This window comes from Anolis sagrei, chromosome 9, assembly GCF_037176765.1.
Source record: "Anolis sagrei isolate rAnoSag1 chromosome 9, rAnoSag1.mat, whole genome shotgun sequence".
Classification (NCBI taxonomy): Eukaryota; Metazoa; Chordata; class Lepidosauria; order Squamata; family Dactyloidae; genus Anolis; species Anolis sagrei.
This window is the reverse complement of record NC_090029.1, coordinates 1,926,274-1,945,411: the sequence shown is the minus strand read 5'-3', so window position 1 is coordinate 1,945,411 and position 19,138 is coordinate 1,926,274. Positions and strand designations below refer to the sequence as shown.

General features: G+C 45.1%; 1 protein-coding gene across 1 annotated transcript in view; it reads right to left on the bottom strand.

Moving 5' to 3' along the window:
• WDR72 (WD repeat domain 72) overlaps window positions 1-13,916 on the bottom strand; it is a 135,399-nt gene extending 121,483 nt beyond the window's left edge. The window contains exons 1-5 of the mRNA XM_067471210.1: window positions 13,759-13,916; window positions 7,424-7,530; window positions 4,631-4,709; window positions 1,945-2,119; window positions 1,756-1,832 (exon numbers count right to left, since the gene is read on the bottom strand). Of these exons, the coding sequence (XP_067327311.1) occupies window positions 1,756-1,832; window positions 1,945-2,119; window positions 4,631-4,709; window positions 7,424-7,530; window positions 13,759-13,911 (591 nt within the window). The 5' untranslated portion in view covers window positions 13,912-13,916. The remainder of the gene's footprint in view (window positions 1-1,755; window positions 1,833-1,944; window positions 2,120-4,630; window positions 4,710-7,423; window positions 7,531-13,758) is intronic.
• Between the last annotated feature and the right edge of the window lie 5,222 nt (window positions 13,917-19,138).

The following is a 19,138-nucleotide window of genomic DNA, read 5'->3' as shown; positions in this document are numbered from 1 at the left end:
TCTAAGGGTTTTTATAGTTGTTTTTGGTTTAATTAAGCTTCAGAAGTTCCCCCTGTCCCATTTGGAGGTTTTTTAGCATATTGCGCGGTCGCGTCCGCCATTAACGAATCAATTCGTTATTGTTTCGGAAATCGATTCGTTATTGTTTTGAAATTTTTTTCACATTTACGAAATTTCGTAAATAACGAACTTTTTTAAAGGAAAATTTTGTAATTATTTTAAATAACGAAACGCAAAAATCCCCAAAAAACGAATCGATTTTAGAAACAAATTTTTCCGTTGTTACCCAGGCCTATATATGATGTATTTTGGGAGTTTTTAAGTCTATTTTGCTGGGGTTTGTGTGTGTGTGTTTAGGGGTGATGGACACTCGTTGCACTGTTAGGTGTATTGTCTCCAAATTTCGTGTCAATTTGTCCAGTGGTTTTTGAGTTCTGTCAATCCCACAAACGAACATTACATTTTTATTTATATAGATTTCCTGCTTTTCTCCCAGATTGGGACTCAAAGCGGCGAACAACATGCAAACAAAAACATGACATAGCATAAAACATAATCATCAAAGCACAACACAACTGGTAAAAATGATAAAACATTTGACACATGTAATAAATAACTAGCAAAGACACATTGCTACCCCATCTAATATCAATTCCTTAGGCCATGGTCAAAAATCCACTTCACCTTTCTGGTTGCTGTGAGCTGACTCCTCAATTAAGTATTCTGTTTATATTTTTGATGTGCTGCTATTTTTGGGAGAATTCCCTAACAAAGAGGGCAGCACTGAAGAGCCAATCATCTAAGTACAGGATAAGTAGTTGAGCAGTCAGCTCACAGCAAGCAGAGCAGTATGTGTGAAAAAGATCTTGGAGTCCTCATGGACAACAAGTTAAACATGAGCCAAAAATGTGATGTGGCGGCAAAAGAAGCCAATGGGATTTTGGCTTGCATCAATAGGAGCATAGTGTCTAGATCTAGGGAAGTAATGCTCCCCATGCTCTATTCCGCTTTGGTTAGACCACACCTGGAATATTGTGTTCAATTCTGAGCACCACAATTCAAGAGAGATATTGACAAGCTGAAATGTGTCCAGAGGAGGGCGACTAAAATGATCAAGGGTCTGGAGAACAAGCCCTATGAGGAGTGGCTTAAGGAGCTGGGCATGTTTAGCCTGAAGAAGAGAAGGCTGAGAGGAGATATGATAGCCATGTATAAATATGTGAGAGGAAGCCACAGGGAGGAGGAGGGAGCAAGCTTGTTTTCTGCTTCCTTGGAGACTAGGACGCAATGGAACAATGGCTTCAAACTACAAGAGAGGAGATTCCATCTGAACATGAGGAAGAACTTCCTGACTGTGAGAGCCGTTCAGCAGTGGAACTCTCTGCCCCGGAGTGTGGTGGAGGCTCCTTCTTTGGAAGCTTTTAAACAGTGGCTGGATGGCCATCTGTCAGGGGTGATTTAAATGCAATATTTCTGCTTCTTGGCAGAATGGGGTTGGACTGGATGGCCCATGAGGTCTCTTCCAACTCTTTGATTCTATGATTCTATTCTCAATTAAGTATTCTTTTTATATTTTTTGATGCGCTGCTATTTTTGGGAGAATTCCCTAACAAAGAGGGCAGCACTGAAGAGCCAATCATCGAAGAACAGGATACTTAGTTGAGCAGTCAGCTCACAGCAAGTAGAAAGGTGAAGTGTAGCGACCTTTGGCCATTTCCCCTCTTTAACCTTTGGTGACCCCTCACGACCCCTGACCTGGATCTTGCTGATCGAGGAGGAGAGATCCCAGACACTCAGGGTTCCTGCGGCTGAGACAGCAATCAGGGAATCCTCTGCCAGGAGAAACAAAAAGGGGAGATGGGACTGAGCCGTTGGAGTGGGATTCGAGGTGCCACTCGGACCGGGAAAGGGCCAGTGGGAGCAGAGGGCCGCCTCCGTTATTACCCTGTATCCTGGGGGAATGGGCCAGGCACATGCAGCTGACCCAGTCGGGAGCCTGGGAAGCGGTTAAGGCGTGCAGCACATCCAGTGTCCCGGCGTCCAGGACCAGAATGCCATCGTAGTGACCACAGCATAGGAGCCAGCCCTCACCAGGCATACGGAAGGAGCTGTGGTAATACTGGGCCAATCCAATCCGTCGTTATCCATAACCAAGGGGGACCATTTAAAGGAACAAGAAGAATGTGGGGAAAAAGAAAGAAGAAATTAAGTCCAGACAATGAGAATAAGTTGGCAACAATATAGCAAATTAATCACAACAATGTGTTGCTGTGAGTTTTCCAGTGTATTATATATATTGTGATATACCTTAATAATATAGTACAATACAAATATTTATAATAATATACTAATTGTATATATTAAATATTACATGTAATATTACTGATAATATTGCAGTACAGTGGTATTTGCCTCCGGAAAATCCTGCAAATATCTTGGGAAGACAGGCTGACAAATGTCAGCGTGCTGGAAGAAGCAAAGACCACCAGCATTGAAGCAATGGTTCTTCGCCATCAACTCCGCTGGACCAGCCACATTGTCCTGATGCCCAACCACCGTCTCCCAAAACAGTTGCTCTACTCCGAACCCAAGAACAGAAAACTGAATGTTGGTGGACAGGAAAAGAGATTGAAAGATGGGCTCAAAGCCAACCTTAAAAACTCTGGCATAGACACTGAGAACTGGGAAGCCCTGGCCCTTGACCGCTCCAGCTGGAGGTCAGCTGTGACAAGCAGTGCTGCAGAATTTGAGGAGGCACGAGTGGAGGGTGAAAGAGAGAAATGTGCCAAGAGGAAAGTGCATCAAGCCAACCCCGACCGAGACCGCCTTCCACCTGGAAACCAATGCCCTCACTGTGGGAGAAGACAGAGGTCAAGAATAGGGCTCCACAGCCACCTACGAACCCACCCTCAGGACACTGAAGTTGGAGGACCATTATCCTCAGACTACGAGGGATCGCCTAGGAAGACAGTGGTATAGTGCAGTAGTAATATATAATTTATTTATTATTTACAGTATTTATATACCGCCTTTCTAGGTGCTATGCTAATAATATAATATATTGTATTTACATATAACATTTAAAATAATATTATAGTGTAATACAATACAATACTAATAATAATACAATATAATATATAATACAATATTGGTGAATGGATTGTTTATTGTACTAGCCATAGGCCATGACATAAATATACAACCCATTGGGAGAATTCCCTAACAAAGAGGGCAGCACTGAAGAGCCAATCATCTAAGTACAGGATACTGTGCACAATAAGCACTTTCCAATATAAATATTAAAACATGTTCTGTATACTGGCTCTTTAAAATTATAGTAGTAGCGACATGATAATAATTACAAATGTCTGATTTGTATCATCCCAAAATATCTCCATTTCCATTTCTAGATTCTGCTGTGGACTTTACTACTGGCTCGGATTTTTTGGGCTGCGACTGCAAATGTGGCAACCTTTAATGTTATATTTTTGGAATAATCTGCTAACAAGTCACATTGACATATAATACAATATTATAATATAATAATAATAATAATAATAATAATAATAATAATAATTGTATATGATATATTACATGTAATATTACTAATAAGGGGAAGGAACCCCACGGGAGCATTGCAACGCACCCAGATACCTGGGAGTCACTCTGGACCGTGCTCTGACCTACAAGAAGCACTGCCTGAACATCAAACAAAAAGTGGGTGCTAGAAACAATATCATACGAAAGCTGACTGGCACAACCTGGGGATCACAACCAGACACAGTGAAGGCATCTGCCCTTGCACTATGATACTCTTCTGCTGAGTACACATGCCCAGTGTGGAACACATCTCACCACGCTAAAACAGTGGATGTGGCTCTTAATGAGACATGCCGCATTATTATGGGGTGCCTGCGCCCTACACCACTGGAGAAATTACACTGCTTAGCCGGTATTGCACCACCTGACATCCGCAGGGAAGTAGCAGCCAATAGTGAAAGGACCAAGGCAGAGACATCTCCAGCTCATCCCTTGTCTGGGCATCAGCCAGCACGCCAACGACTTAAATCAAGAAATAGTTTTCTAAGATCTACAGAGACACTCGCTGGAACACCTCAGCAAGCGAGAGTCCAAAGGTGGCAGGCTCAAACCCAGAACCTGATTCCAAATGAGAGACTCCCTCCTGGGCACACAGAAGACGGGGCGACTTGGAAAGCGCTGAACAGACTGCGCTCTGGCCCTACGAGATGCAGAGCCAACCTTCAGAAATGGGGCCACAAACTGGAATCCACAACATGCGAGTGCGGAGAAGAGCAAACCACTGACCATTTGCTGCAATGCACTCTGAGCCCTGCCACATGATGCTCAAGGGAGCACCTTCTTGCGGCAACACCAGAGGCACTCCAAGGGGACAGATACTGCTCAAAGGAGATTTAATCAACTACCAAGTTTGCAAAATTTGTGGGGTTTTTTTATCTGTTTGTTTGTTTTGTTCTGTTAGAAATGTAATACAGTGGTATGGTTGCTAATGACACGATAAAATAAATGAATGAATGAATAAATAAATAAAGGTATAATCATATAATATAATATCCAGGCAGTCTCCAAGTTACTGTAGGTTGGCACTTACACAGATGGCCGAGTGCCGGAAGGGGAGTCGGGCCTCCTCCACACATTCCCCACAGGAAACGTCCCAAACGCACATTTCCCTGCCGGAAAGGAAGCCAAGGGTTATTATTATGACTCTTCCAGCCCAAGCCATGCCAGAGAGGAGCCAAAGCTAGAAAGGAGGACCAGCAGGGAAAAATCAAGTTGAAATGCACTGCCTCTGAGTCTCTCTTTGGAAGTTTTGAAGCAGAGGGTGGATGGTCATCTGTTAGGAGGGTTTAGATTGTGCCTGGCAGAAGGGGGTCAGACTAGATGGCCTCTGAGGGTCTGTTCCAACTCTAGGAGTCCATAGTTCTCTTTCTCCATGAACCTGCTATTGTCTATGACAGCGTTTCTCAAACTTTGGGTCAAGACCCCTGGGGGGGGGGTCATGAGGGTGTGTCAGAGGGGTCGCCAAAGACCACAAGAAAACACAGTATTTTCTGTTGGTCATGGGAATTCTGTGTGGGAAGTTTGGTCCAATTCTATCCTTGGTGGGGTACAGAATCCTCTTTGATTGTAGGTGAACTATAAATCCCGTCAACTACAAGGTCTATCTCTCATAAACTCCACTAATGTTCACATTTGGGCATATTGAGTATTCGTGTAGAGTTTGGTCCAGATCCATCATTGTTTGAGTCCACAGTGCTCTCTGGATGTAGGTGAACTACAACTCCCAAACTCAAGGTCAATGCCCACAAACCCTTCCAGTATTTTCTGTTGGTCATGGGAATTCTGTGTGGGAAGTTTGGTCCAATTCTATCCTTGGTGGGGTTCAGAATCCTTTTTGATTGTAAGTGAACTATAAATCCTGTCAGCTACAAGGTCTATTTCCCATAAACTCCACCAATGTTCACATTTGGGCATATTGAGTATCTGTGCCAAGTTTGGTCCAGATCCATCATTGTTTGAGTCCACAGTGCTCTCTGGATGTAGGTGAACTACAACTTCCAAACTCAAGGTCAATGCTCACCAAACCCTTCCAGTATTTTCTGTTGGTCATGGGAATTCTGTGTGGGAAGTTTGGTCCAATTCTATCCTTGGTGGGGTTCAGAATCCTTTTTGATTGTAAGTGAACTATAAATCCTGTCAACTACAAGGTCTATTTCCCATAAACTCCACCAATGTTCACATTTGGGCATATTGAGTATCTGTGCCAAGTTTGGTCCAGATCCATCATTGTTTGAGTCCACAGTGCTCTCTGGATGTAGGTGAACTACAACTTCCAAACTCAAGGTCAATGCTCACCAAACCCTTCCAGTATTTTCTGTTGGTCATGGGAATTCTGTGTGGGAAGTTTGGTCCAATTCTATCCTTGGTGGGGTTCAGAATCCTCTTTGATTGTAAGTGAACTATAAATCCCAGCAACTACAACTCCCAAATGACAAAATCAATCCCTCCCAACCCCACCAGTATTCAACTTTGGGACAAATTTGGTCCAGTGAATGGAAATACATCCTGCATATCCGATATTTACATGGCGATTCATAACAGGAGCACAATGACAGTTCTGAAGTAGCAACGAAATTAATGTTATTGTTGGGGGTCACCACAACAGAAGGAACTGTATTAAGGGGTCGCAGCATTAGGAAGGTTGGGAAACACTGGTCTATGAGGTTGGATGGCCATCTGCTGGGAAGGTTTTGATTGTGTGTTGCCTACCTCGGAAAAGGAGGTTGGATTAGATTGGCTTTGGGGGGGGGGGGGTCCCTTCCAATTCTCTGAGTCTATATCCCCCTTTCTCCATGAACTTGCTAATGTCATTAATGGGTTAGAGTTGCCTCAGTCGGGTCAACGTTGTTACTTTATCATGTTTTCAAGTGTTCTTAGTTTCGTGTACCAAGTTTTTGCCAAGATTAAGATTGGTCTATGTGGTTTTCCTGCTGTCTTGTTTCATGGATCTAGCTATCCTGAGCAGAACGGGGCTGGACTAGATGTCCTCAAGGGGCTTTGGGGGTGGGGTGGGGGGTCCCTTCCAATTCTAGGAGTCTATATCCCCCTTTCTTCATGAACTTGCTAATGTCATTCATGGGTTAGAGTTGCCTCAGTCGGGTCAACGTTGTTATTTTATCACGGTCTTGTTTTCAAGTGTTCTTAGTTTCATGTACCAAGTTTTTGCTAAGATTAAGATTGGTCTTTGTGATTTTCCTGCTGTCTTGTTTCATGGATCTAGCTATCCTGAGCAGAACGGGGCTGGACTAGATGTCCTCAAGGGGCTTTGGGAGTGGGGTGGGGGGGTCCCTTCCAATTCTAGGAGTCTGTATCCCCCTTTCTCCATGAACTTGCTAATGTCATTCATGGGTTAGAGTTGCCTCAATCGGGTCAACGTTGTTATTTTATCATGTTTTCAAGTGTTCTTAGTTTCATATACCAAGTTTTTGCCAAGATTAAGATTTGTCTATGTGATTTTCCTGCTGTCTCGTTTCATGGATCTAGCTATCCTGAGCAGAATGGGGCTGGACTAGATGTCCTCAAGGGGCTTTGGGGGTGGAGTGGGGGGTCCCTTCCAATTCTTGGAGTCTATATCCCCCTTTCTCCATGAACTTGCTAATGTCATTCATGGGTTAGAGTTGCCTCAGTCGGGTCAACGTTGTCATTTTATCACGGTCTTGTTTTCAAGTGTTCTTAGTTTCGTGTACCAAGTTTTTGCCAAGATTAAGATTTGTCTATGTGATTTTCCTGCTGTCTCGTTTCATGGATCTAGCTATCTTGAACAGAACGGGGCTGGACTAGATGTCCTCAAGACCCCACTCTCTAGAGCTGCCAGGCCACTCACCCGTCCTCGGCGGCGGTGACCACGAAGGGCTGCTTCTCGAAGTCCCTGGCCTTGGCCAAGCAGGTCACGGGAGCCGCGTGGCCGAAGAGTAGTTGTTTGGAAGAGACCTGGAAAAAGAGGAAGACGAAGGGGAGTGGGCTTCTGGGTAACAGATTTCCAACCATTCTAGTTTCAGTCCTTCCCAAACTGCTAGTATTGTGCGGACATTCGAATCTCCGTATGACCCTACACTCAGAAAACACAGGATTTTTTAGGTTGGTTTGTTCCCAGGTTATACAGGTTGGTTCCTGATTGGCTGTATCCTAAAAACATGGCTGTTGTATGTCAACCTGTTGAGCCTATGATTGTGTCTGATGTTCATGTTCATGACGGGAATGATGTTCATGTAGATGTTCATGATGGAAATGGGCATGATAAGGGTTTGCTACGGCCTGAGTTCAGTGCAGAAGAGAGGCTTGAGCTGTCTCAGGAAGATACCCAAGGCCACATTCTTGAGAGAGGCCCTTTGCCGTTTTTCTCAGACCAAGTGTCTGAACATAATTTGTCAGCTGCAGGAGTTAATGAAGGAGAAGCTAATGAAAGCTTGGATAGAAAGCTAGGTTTTTTTTTGTTGTTCTCGTTCACTTCTGCACCTGACAAATCATCTTCAGACATTTGCTCTGAGAAAGACTGAAGGGCTTCACCCAGGAATGTGGCCTTGTGAATCTTCCAGAAACAACTCGAGCTGAAGGGATTCACCCAGGAATGCGGCCTTGTGAATCTTCCAGAGACAGCTCGGGCTGAAGGTCTTCACTCAGGAATGCGGCCTTGTGAATCTTCCAGAGACAGCTCAGGCTGAAGGTCTTCACTCAGGAATGTAGCCTTGTGAATCCTACAGAGACAGCTCAGGCTGAAGGTCTTCACTCAGGAATGCGGCCTTGTGAATCTTCCAGAGACAGCTCGGGCTGACGGTTTTCACCCAGGAATGTGGCCTTCTGAATCTTCCAGAGACAGCTCGGGCTGAAGGTTTTCACCCAGGAATGTGGCCTTCTGAATCTTCCAGAGACAGCTCGGGCTGAAGGTTTTCACCCAGGAATGTGGCCTTCTGAATCTTCCAGAGACAGTTCGGGCTGAAGGTTTTCACCCAGGAATGCGGCCTTGTCAATCTTCCAGAAACAACTCTGGTTGAAGGTCTTCACCCAGGAATGTGGCCTTGTGAATCTTCCAGAGACAGCTCGGGCTGAAGGTCTTCACTCAGGAATGTGGCCTTGTGAATCTTCCAGAGACAGCTTGGGCTGAAGGTCTTCACCCAGGAATGTGGCCTTGTGAATCTTCCAGAGACAGCTCGGGCTGAAGGTTTTCACCCAGGAATGTGGCCTTCTGAATCTTCCAGAGACAGCTCGGGCTGAAGGTTTTCACCCAGGAATGTGGCCTTCTGAATCTTCCAGAGACAGCTCGGGCTGAAGGTTTTCACCCAGGAATGCGGCCTTGTGAATCTTCCAGAAACAACTCTGGTTGAAGGTCTTCACCCAGGAATGTGGCCTTGTGAATCTTCCAGAGACAGCTCGGGCTGAAGGTTTTCACCCAGGAATGTGGCCTTGTGAATCTTCCAGAGACAGCTCGGGCTGAAGGTTTTTACCCAGGAATGTGGCCTTCTGAATCTTCCAGAGACAGCTCGGGCTGAAGGGATTCATCCAGGAATGTGGCCTTGTGAATCTTCCAGAGACAGCTCGGGCTGAAGGTCTTCAGCCAGGAATGTGGCCTTGTGAATCTTCCAGAGACAGCTCGGGCTGAAGGTCTTCAGCCAGGAATGTGGCCTTGTGAATCTTCCAGAGACAGCTCGGGCTGAAGGGATTCATCCAGGAATGTAGCCTTGTGAATCTTCCAGAGACAGCTCGGGCTGAAGGTCTTCAGCCAGGAATGTGGCCTTGTGAATCTTCCAGAGACAGCTCGGGCTGAAGGATTCACCCAGGAATGTGGCCTTCTGAATCTTCCAGAGACAGCTCGGGCTGAAGGATTCACCCAGGAATGTGGCCTTCTGAATCTTCCAGAGACAGCTCGGGCTGAAGGATTCACCCAGGAATGTGGCCTTCTGAATCTTCCAGAGACAGCTTGGGCTGAAAGGATTCATCCAGGAATGTGGCCTTGTGAATCTTCCAGAGACAGAACTCAGTCCTGGAGGCTTAGTGGCAGAGGCTCCTTCTGTGGAAGCTTTGAAACAGAGGCTGGATGGCCATCTGTCAGGGATGCTTTGAATGCAATATTCCTGCTTCTTGGCAGAATGGGGTTGGACTGGATGGCCCAGGAGGTCTCTTCCAACTCTTTGATTCTAGGATTCTACGATTCATTCGTTCAGTCGTTTCCGACTCTTTGTGACCTCATGGACCAGCCCACGCCAGAGCTCCGTGTCGGCCGTCACCACCCCCAGCTCCTTCAAGGTCAATCCAGTCACTTCAAGATGGATGCCATCCATCCATCTTGCCCTTGGTCGGCTCCTCTTCCTTTTTCCTTCCATTTTCCCCAGCATCATTGTCTTCTCTAAGCTTTCCTTTCTTCTCATGATGTGGCCAAAGTACTTCATCTTAGGAAACAGAGGCAAAGTCTTCAGAGACTGAGACGATCAATTCAGTTACAGCAAAAGAGAGATAACAAACCTTTATCTGGTGGGAAGGTCAAGAAAATTGCTTTGCTTTCAGTTTTTGGGATCTGAAAAATCTGTATAATGATTCATGAGTTTGAGTTGCCTCAGTCGGGTCAACGTTGTTATTTTACCACGGTCTTGTTTTCAAGTGTTCTTAGTTTCAGGTACCAAGTTTTTGCCAAGATTAAGATTTGTCTGTGAGATTTTCCTGCTGTCTTGTTTCATGGATTCGAGTGCCTAGTTTCATAATTTTTCTGTATTCATGGGTCTTGTTTTCCTTTGAAGTTGATGGACTATTTCTTATATTGGATCTTGACTGTTTTTGCTATATTTTTACTGCTTTGATTACATATAATCTTCAATAAACTGCTTGTTGATTTTCCCAAGCTGGTGTGGTATAAAGGTTAGAGGTGTTCCTGTTCCAGTGTACAACAATGGCAACAGTTGACTAGAGGGTGGAAACTTTACTCTGGCAAGAGAAACTCCATCCTCCACAAGTTTAATCATCATAATCATCATCACTTTATTTCTTAATTAGTCGCTCCCCACCAAAGTGCTCCGAGCGACTTACAATTTAAAATAGCTTATACACAATATAAAACATTCAATATAAAAACATTCAACATAAAAACATTCAGCAGTGACTATGGCAAAATTTGATCTGGTTACTCAAATGCACAACCAAACAGTCAAGTCTTGAGTGCCTTTACAAAAGTGCGCAACTCTGACATTACTCTAATATATGGAGGCAATGAGTTCCACAGAATTGGAGCAGAGGTAGAAAAAGCTCTATGCTTTGTCGCTTCCAAATGTGCCTCCCTAGGACCCAGGATGTATAGGAGATTTTCCTGGGTGGATCAAGGTGACCACTGATGGGGAAAAGGAATGAGGCGGTCCCTAAGATATAAACGTCCTTTTTTTTTTTTAAATGATTTTTATTAAGTATTTTGTAAAACAAAACAACGAAAGAGGGGGAACAATGAAAAGGAGATAGAAAAGTAGGAAAAGAAAAGGAAAAAAAACACACAAAAACAAAACAAAAAAGAAGACTAAACTAACCTAAACTATTCTAAAATGACTTCCACTCCAACATCAGGATCTTTTCCGTCAACTTCTTTTACTCTTGTATATTCTTATCCTCTAATATTTTTCTAAATTTCTTTTCATAGTCATAAAAAGAAGTCCAATCTGTTCTCTTTAGCGGTTTCCCGGTATTTCTTCTCATTAAAAATGTCAGTTCATCCATGTCTCTAATTTCTTTAACTTTCTCCAACCATTCTTCAGCAGTAGGTATCTGTTCATTTTTCCAAAATTTGGCATAAGTAATTCTTGCCGCAGTAGTAAAGTACGTGAGTAGTTTATCTTCATTTTCCTCCACTTTAAGATCAGAGTCCGTAAATCCTAGTAAATAATATTCAGGTTTCTTTTTAATCTTCTCTTCAATATCTTTTGTATTTCTTCATGTATAGATGCCCAGAACTTAATTGTTTCTTTACACGTCCACCACATGTGGAAAAATGTGCCCGTTTGTTCTCCACATTTCCAACACTTATCTGAAACATTTGGATACATATGGCTTAGTTTATTCGGAGTCAAATACCATCTATAAAACATTTTATACCAGTTTTCCTTCAAGTCCATGGCATAAGTATATTTCAACTTTTTATTCCACATTTGTTCCCATTCTCTAAATTGAATGGGCCTTCTTAAATTTTCGGCCCATTTAATCATACAATTTTTAACTTGCTACTTTTCCGTTTGCCATTGGATCAATTTATTATAAAGAATTGTGACTACCTTCTTCTCAATTTTTAAAACTTTGTCCCATGTGTTTTCTTCCCAGTCAAATCCAATTTTTTGATCTTGTTTGAAATGCTCTTTAATTTGGAGATAATGTAACCAGGTTATATTTCCAAACATGTTCTTGAGTTGTTCAAACGATTTAATCTTCATTTCCCCTTTCAACAAAATGTCCTTGTATCTTGGCCAAATCCTCCATCCTAAGAGTCTTCTTTGGTGGGCCTCCATCGCCGAGACCCAAAGAGGTGTAGCTTTATAAAAGAGGGCTTTGTATCTTAACCATGTCCTCAATAGGGAGGCTCGCACGAAATGATTCCCAAAGTTTTTTTCCTTAGATTCTCTATTATACCACACATAAGCGTGCCAACCTACCCTCAAATCATGGCCCTCTAAGTTTAAGCACTAAGATATAAAGGTCCTTAACCATTTTGAGCTCTAAATGTCAGGATCGGTATCTTGTCAGAGATCTGATGTTCTCTTGGTAGCCAATGCAGTTGTTGCAGAATCGGTGTAATATGGGATCTTAGAGATGATCCCGCTAGCAGCCTGGCTGCCGCATTTTGGACCATTCGAATCTTCTGGGTCGTTGACTTAGGAAGGCCGGCATATAAGGCGTTGCAATAGTCCAACCTCGTGGTGACTGTTGCATGGATTACCGTTGCCAATGCTTCTACCGAAAGGCCGGATGCCCATTTCCTTGCCTGGCGAAGATGGAAAAAGGCCTGCTTCCTTCTGGCCGTGATCTGGACCTCCATCGTCAGCGATGAGTCCAACACAACCCCTTTAAGGCTTTGAACAGTGGCAGGCGGAACCAGAGCTTCTCCATCGAAATCAGGCAGAGACTGGGTTAATTCTGGCGGTTGGCCGGGCCAGAGGATCTCCGTTTTTGCAGGATTGACTTTTAGTCTGCTTGCTCGTAGCCAACTCATCACTGCTTCCAAACACAGCTTAAAATTCTCAGGAATCGCAGTAGTTGTTCCAGGTTCGAGACGCAAGCGTAGCTGGGTATCATCTGCATACGGGTAGCACTCTAGGCCAAAGCTCCGCACCAGTTCAGCAAGTGGCTGGACGTAGATGTTAAAGAACAGGGACGAGAGGATGGCACTCTGGGGAACTCCCTCCACAGCCAAGGCAGGAGCTCTCCGAGCTTTGGCCTCACCACTCCACCCTCTGTCTCCGGTCCCGGAGGAACGAATTGAACCATTTAAGGGCTCAACTTCGTACACCAGACAGAGCCAATCGATGAATCAGCAAGTCATGGTCCACGGTGTCGAATGCAGCTGTGAGGTCCAAGAGTACCAATAGCGCTGATCCGCCTCGGTCTAACTGACAGAGTTTGGAGGGGAAGAAGAAGGAGGGGGAGGAGGTAAGATTGGGGCGGGGCGGGGGAGGGAGGGGGCGTGGTGTTGCATGTGTGTGTGTTGCAGGCGGGGGAGGGAGGGGGCATGGTGTTGCGTGTGAGTGTTGTGGCGTGATCGTGCTGGGCGGGGTGGGGGAGGGAGGTGCAGAGGGTGCATTGGCCATTCGGCCATGTCAACGCGCCGGGGACTTTGCGCCATTGCGCATGCTCAGTTGTTTTGTCCATTTGTGAGTGTGTTGTTATGTTGTTTAGTATTTTGAATCAATTTCGGCATACCTTGTGGGTTGAGGTATGTGCATGGGAATTTTGTTAAATTTTCGTCGGGGTTTTTTTGAGTTTTGCTGTCCCGTTGGACGCCCCTTACAGATTTATATATATAGATGGACCTTATTTTGCCTTGAAGCTCATGGACTAATCTTTGTTTTGGAACTTTACTGTTTTGCTCATTTTACTGCTTTGCCGACTTGTATCCTTCACTAAACTGCTTGCTGATTTTGCCAAGCTGGTGTGGTGTTTAAGGTCAGAGGTGTTCCTTCTCTGGTGTGCGACACCCACCTTGAGGTCTGGGGAGAGGTCCCAGAGGCCCAGCTGCCCCTCCTGGCTGCCCGTGACCAAGGTGCGCTGGTCTTCGGCCACCAGGATCGCCGTGATGCTGTGCGTGGGGGGCTCCTGGCCCCACAGGGTCACCACCTGCAGTGGGGGCGTCATGCTCGGGACCCTGCAAAGGAGACACAGGCAGGGAGGAAAGGAGCAGAGACTAGGCATTAGTGTATTCGTTGGAAAAGAGCACAACACAATCTAAGCACCTCCAGCAGATGGCCATCCAACCTTATAAACATTGATAGGTTAATGGAGTGAGAGGGCTCGAGACTCCTAGGGTTGGAAGGGACCCCGAAAGGCCATTGAGTCCAATCTCCTTCTTCCAGGCAGGAGAAGCACAATCTAATAAGTATCGCCATCCAACCTCATAGACATTAATGAGTTAATAGAGAGAGAGGTGGCACAATGGGTTAAACCACTGAGTTGCTGAGCTCGTTGACCGAAAGGTCGCCGCTTCAAATCCGGGAGCAGGGTGAGCTCCCACTGTTAGTCCCAGCTTCTGCCAACCTAGCAGTACATAGACTTGTCAGTGGCTTATGATACTGTGAACCACTGCCTCCTCCTGAGAAAAATGTAGAATATCACAAAGGACGACCACCTCACCCGCCTCATAGGAAACCTGCTACAAAACAGGAGCTTTTTTGTTGAGTTCCAGGACCAGAGAAGCAGATGGCGGAAACAGAAGAACGGCCTGCCTCAGGGGAGCGTGCTTGCCCCATCCATGTTCAACATCTACACAAATGACCAGCCACTGCCAGAAGGGAGAGAGAACGTCATCTATGCTGATGATCGTGCCATCACCGCTCAAGCAGGGAGATTTGAGATGGTTGAACAGATGCTCTCCGAAGCTCTAGGTGCCCTTACTGCCTCTTACAGGGAAAACCAGCTATTCCCTAATCATATATCATATATATAATATCACAAAGGACGACCACCTCACCCGCCTCATAGGAAACCTGCTACAAAACAGGAGCTTTTTTGATGAGTTCAGGGCCAGAAAAGCAGATGGCGGAAACAGAAGAACGGCCTGCCTCAGGGGAGCGTGCTTGCTCCATCCATGTTCAACATCTACACAATGACCAGCCACTGCCAGAAGGGACAGAGAGCTTCATCTATGCTGATGATCATGCCATCACCATTCAAGCTGGGAGCTTTGAGATGGTTGAACAGAAGCTCTCCGAAGCTCTAGGTGCCTTTAGTGCCTATTACAGGGAAAACCAGCTGATCCCCAACCCATCTAAAACACAGACATGTGCCTTTCATCTCAAGAACAGACAAGCATCCCGACCTCTGAGGATGATTACCTGGGAAGGAATCCCATGGGAGCATTGCAGCGCACCCAAATACCCGGGACTCACTCTGGACCATGCTCTGACCTACAAGAAGCACTGCCTGAACATCAAGCAAAAAGTGGGTGCTAGAAACAATATCATACGAAAGCTGACTGGCACAACCTGGGTATCACAACCAGACACAATGAAGACATCTGCCCTTGCGCTATGCTACTCTGCTGCTGAGTACGCATGCCCAGTGTGGAACACATCTCACCACACTCAAACAGGGGATGTGGCTCTTAATGAGACATGCCGCATTATCACGGGGTGTCTGCGCCCTACACCACTGGAGAAATTACACTGCTTAGCCGGTATCGCACCACCTGACATCCGTCGGGAAGTAGCAGCCAATAGTGAAAGGACCAAGGCAGAGACATCTCCAGCTCATCCCCTGTTTGGGTATCAGCCAGCACGTCAACGACTTAAATCAAGAAATAGTTTTCTAAGATCTACAGAGACACTCGCTGAAACACCCTAGCAAGCGAGAGTCCAAAAGCGGCAGGCTCAGACGCAGAACTGATACCAAATGAAAGACTCCCCTCTGGGCACACAGACTTGGAAGGCGCTGAACAGACTGCGCTCTGGCACCACGAGATGCAGAGCCAACCTCAAGAAATGGGGCAACAAAGTGGAATCCATGACATGCGGGTGCGGAGAAGAGCAAACCACTGACCACCTGCTGCAATGCAACCTGCACAATTGCGGCAACACCAGAGGCACTCCAAGGGGCCAGGTACTGTTCAAATGGCATTTAATCAACTACCAAGTTTGCAAACGTTGTGTTTTCTAATCTGTGTGTTTGTTTTGTTTTGTTAGAAATGTAATACAATGGTCTGGTTGCTGATGACACAATAAATAAATTGCAGAATGGAAGGCTGGGAGGGACTGGGAGAGACTGGGAGAGACTGGGAGGGCTTCCCCTTGCCGTAACCTTGGGCCTCTCCTTCCGGAGCGGCTCTTGTTGTGGGTCAGGCTTGGCTTCCTTTGGCTTGGGCTGATGTTGACAATCAACACAAGGAGGCGAAGAGGGGGAGGAACGCCTTCGAGAGCCTTCCTTCTCCACCAAACCCACTTTGATTGAGTTTGTGTCAAAAGCATTGCATCCACAAACAAGCATGTGGACAATTTCAACAGAAAGGAAGAGACCATGAAAATGAACAAAATCTGGCTGCCAGTATTAAAAAACTCAAAAATTATAACAGCTAAACAACAGAGAGGAAAAAACCAGGCACAGATTAACACCTCCCAGCAACAGATTTTCCCAGGCTCAGGCAGGCCTTCAAATGCTAATGAAGGTGATCAGCTAAACATTCACACCTAGCTCCAGCAGGCAAGAGTCCTTTGTCCCACCCTGGTCCTTCCACGGATATATAAACCCATTGTCCTAATTCCAACAGACCTCACAACCTCTGAGGATGCTTGCCATAGATGCAGGAGAAACGTCAGGAGAAAATGCCTCGAGAACATGGCCCTATAGCCCGAAAAAACCCACAAGAACCTAGTGATTCCAGCCATGAAAGCCTTCGACAATACATTGAACAAGTAGAAAGCTCACAAAAGAGAGAAAACACACAGTAGCGAAATAATTTTAGACCAAAATTCTAGGATTCTATGGTTCTAAAGGGAGACTTTCATTGAACAGTCTTGGAAGGAAGGAAGGATGATAAGAAAGAAGGAAGGAAATAATGAACAAACGAATAAAAGAAGAAGAAAAAAAGGAAAGAATGAAGATAGGAAGGAAAGAAAGAAGGAAATAATGAACAAATGAAAAGAAGGAATATAGGAAGGAAAGAATGAATGAACGAATGAAGGAAGGGGGGGGGAGGGAGGAAGGAAAGAAGAAATGAATGAAAGAAGGAAGATAGGAAGGAAAGAAAGAAGGAAGGAAATAACAAATGAATGAAAGAAGGAAGATAGAAAGGAAAGAAAGAAGGAAGGAAATAATGAACAAATGAAAGAAGGAAAATGGGAAGGAAAGAATGAAGGAAGGAAGGAAGGAAGGAAAGAAGGGAGGAAGGAAGGGAGAAAGGAAAGAAGGAATGAACAAATGAAGCAAGGGAGGGAGGAAATAACGAACGAATGAAAGAAGAAAAAAGGAAAGAAGGAAGATAGGAAGGAAAGAAAGAAGGAAGGAAGGAAATAATGAACAAATGAAAGAAGGAAGGAAGGAAGGAAAGAAGGAATGAACAAATGAAGGAAGGAAGGGAGGGAGGGAGGAAGCAAATAACGAATGAAAGAAGAAAAAAGGAAAGAAGGAAGATAGGATGAAAAGAAGGAATGAACAAATGAAGGAAGGAAGGAAGGAAGGAATGACTGAGAGAGCTGTTCAGCAGTGGAACTCTCTCTCTGCCCCGAAGGGAGTGAGGGTGTAGGCTGCTTCTTTGGAGGCTCTTAAACAGAGGCTGGATGGCCATCTGTCAGGGGTGCTTTCAATGTGATTTTCGCGCTTTTTGGCAGAATGTGGCTGGACTGAATGGCCCATGAGGTCTCTTTCAACTCTAGAATTCTATGATTGTAACAAGTGAAGGGAGGGAGGGAGGGAAAAAGGAAGGAAGGAAGGAATGAACAAACGAATGAAGGAAGGAAAGAAGGAAGGAAAGAAAGAAAGAAGAAAGGAACAAACAAACAAACAGAAGAAGGAATAAACAAACAAATGAAGGAAGGAAGGAAGGAAAGAAAGAAAGAAGGAAGGGAAGAAAGAATGAATAAATGAAGGAAGGAAGGAAGGAAGGAAAAAAGGAAGAAGGAATGAACATGAAAGAATGAAGGAAGGAAAGACGGAAGGAAGGAAGGATAGAAGGAAAGAAGGAAAGAAAGGAGGAAGGAAAAAAGGAAGGAAAGAAAGAAGGAAGGAAAGAAGGAATAAAAGAATGAATGAAGGAAGGAACAAATGAAGGAAGGAAAGAATGAATTAAAGAACTAAGGAAGGAAGGGAGGGAGGGAGGGAGGGAGGAAAGATGGAAGGAAGGAAGGAAGGAAGGAAAGAAGGAATAAAAGAAGGAAGGAAGGAAGGAGGGAAGGAAGGAAAGAAGGAATAAAGGAAGGAAAAAAGGAGTAAAAGAATGAAGGAAGGATGGAACAAATGAAGGAAGGAAAGAACGAACCAACGAAGAAAGGAAGGAAGGAGGGAGGGAGGGAAGGAAGGAAAGAAGGAAGAAAGGGAGGGAAAAAAGGAGTAAAAGAAGGAAGGATGGAACAAATGAAGGAAGGAAAGAACGAACGAAGGAAGGAAGGAAGGAAGGAAGGAAAGAAGGAAAAGGAGTCAAGAGAGGGAGCAGGACCCTCTATTTTTCTGGGTTGAAAGAAGGGACCCCCCCCCCCCATTCACTCACCTGGCCAGAGAGAGAGAGGTGGGCTCTTCCTCCTCCTCCTCCCCCTTCTTCCCCTCCTCCTGTCTCTCTGCCTTCTTTCTTTCCTTCCTTTGGAGGTCCAGCCCTTTCTGGGTGGGTCTGGAGCGGAGGGAACCGGCCCCAAGCGGGCAAAGGGAAGGGCAGAGGGAAGCAAGGCGGAGGGGGCACCCCGAGGGCATCCAGTCGGGCCCACTTCTGCCAGAGATGCAGGGAGGAGGAGACACACACACACAGAGGCAGAGGATGAGAAGGAGAATGTCCCTTCAGGGGAGAGAACTGCCCCTCCCCCTCAAGGGCTACCTCAAGGCCCCGCCCTCACCTGCCTCAAGCCCCGCCCACCACACCTTAGTTCCACCTGGAATGACATTTCTGACCTGTGGACAGCAGCTGCCGTTCCTCGAGCGGCCACCAGAGGGCGCCGTGGCACCACTTTTTGTCATATAATCCAGATTTATCCAAGCAGATAATTGTTATCCACATGATCTATTTTGAACCGGATTATTGTTGCTATTATTATTATTATTATTATTATTATTATTATTATTATTATTATTATTATTATTGCTACTGCTATAGAATGTTAACATTATAACATTACTATATAATATATAATATATTATATATACTCATTATTTCCTTTCTTTCCTTCCT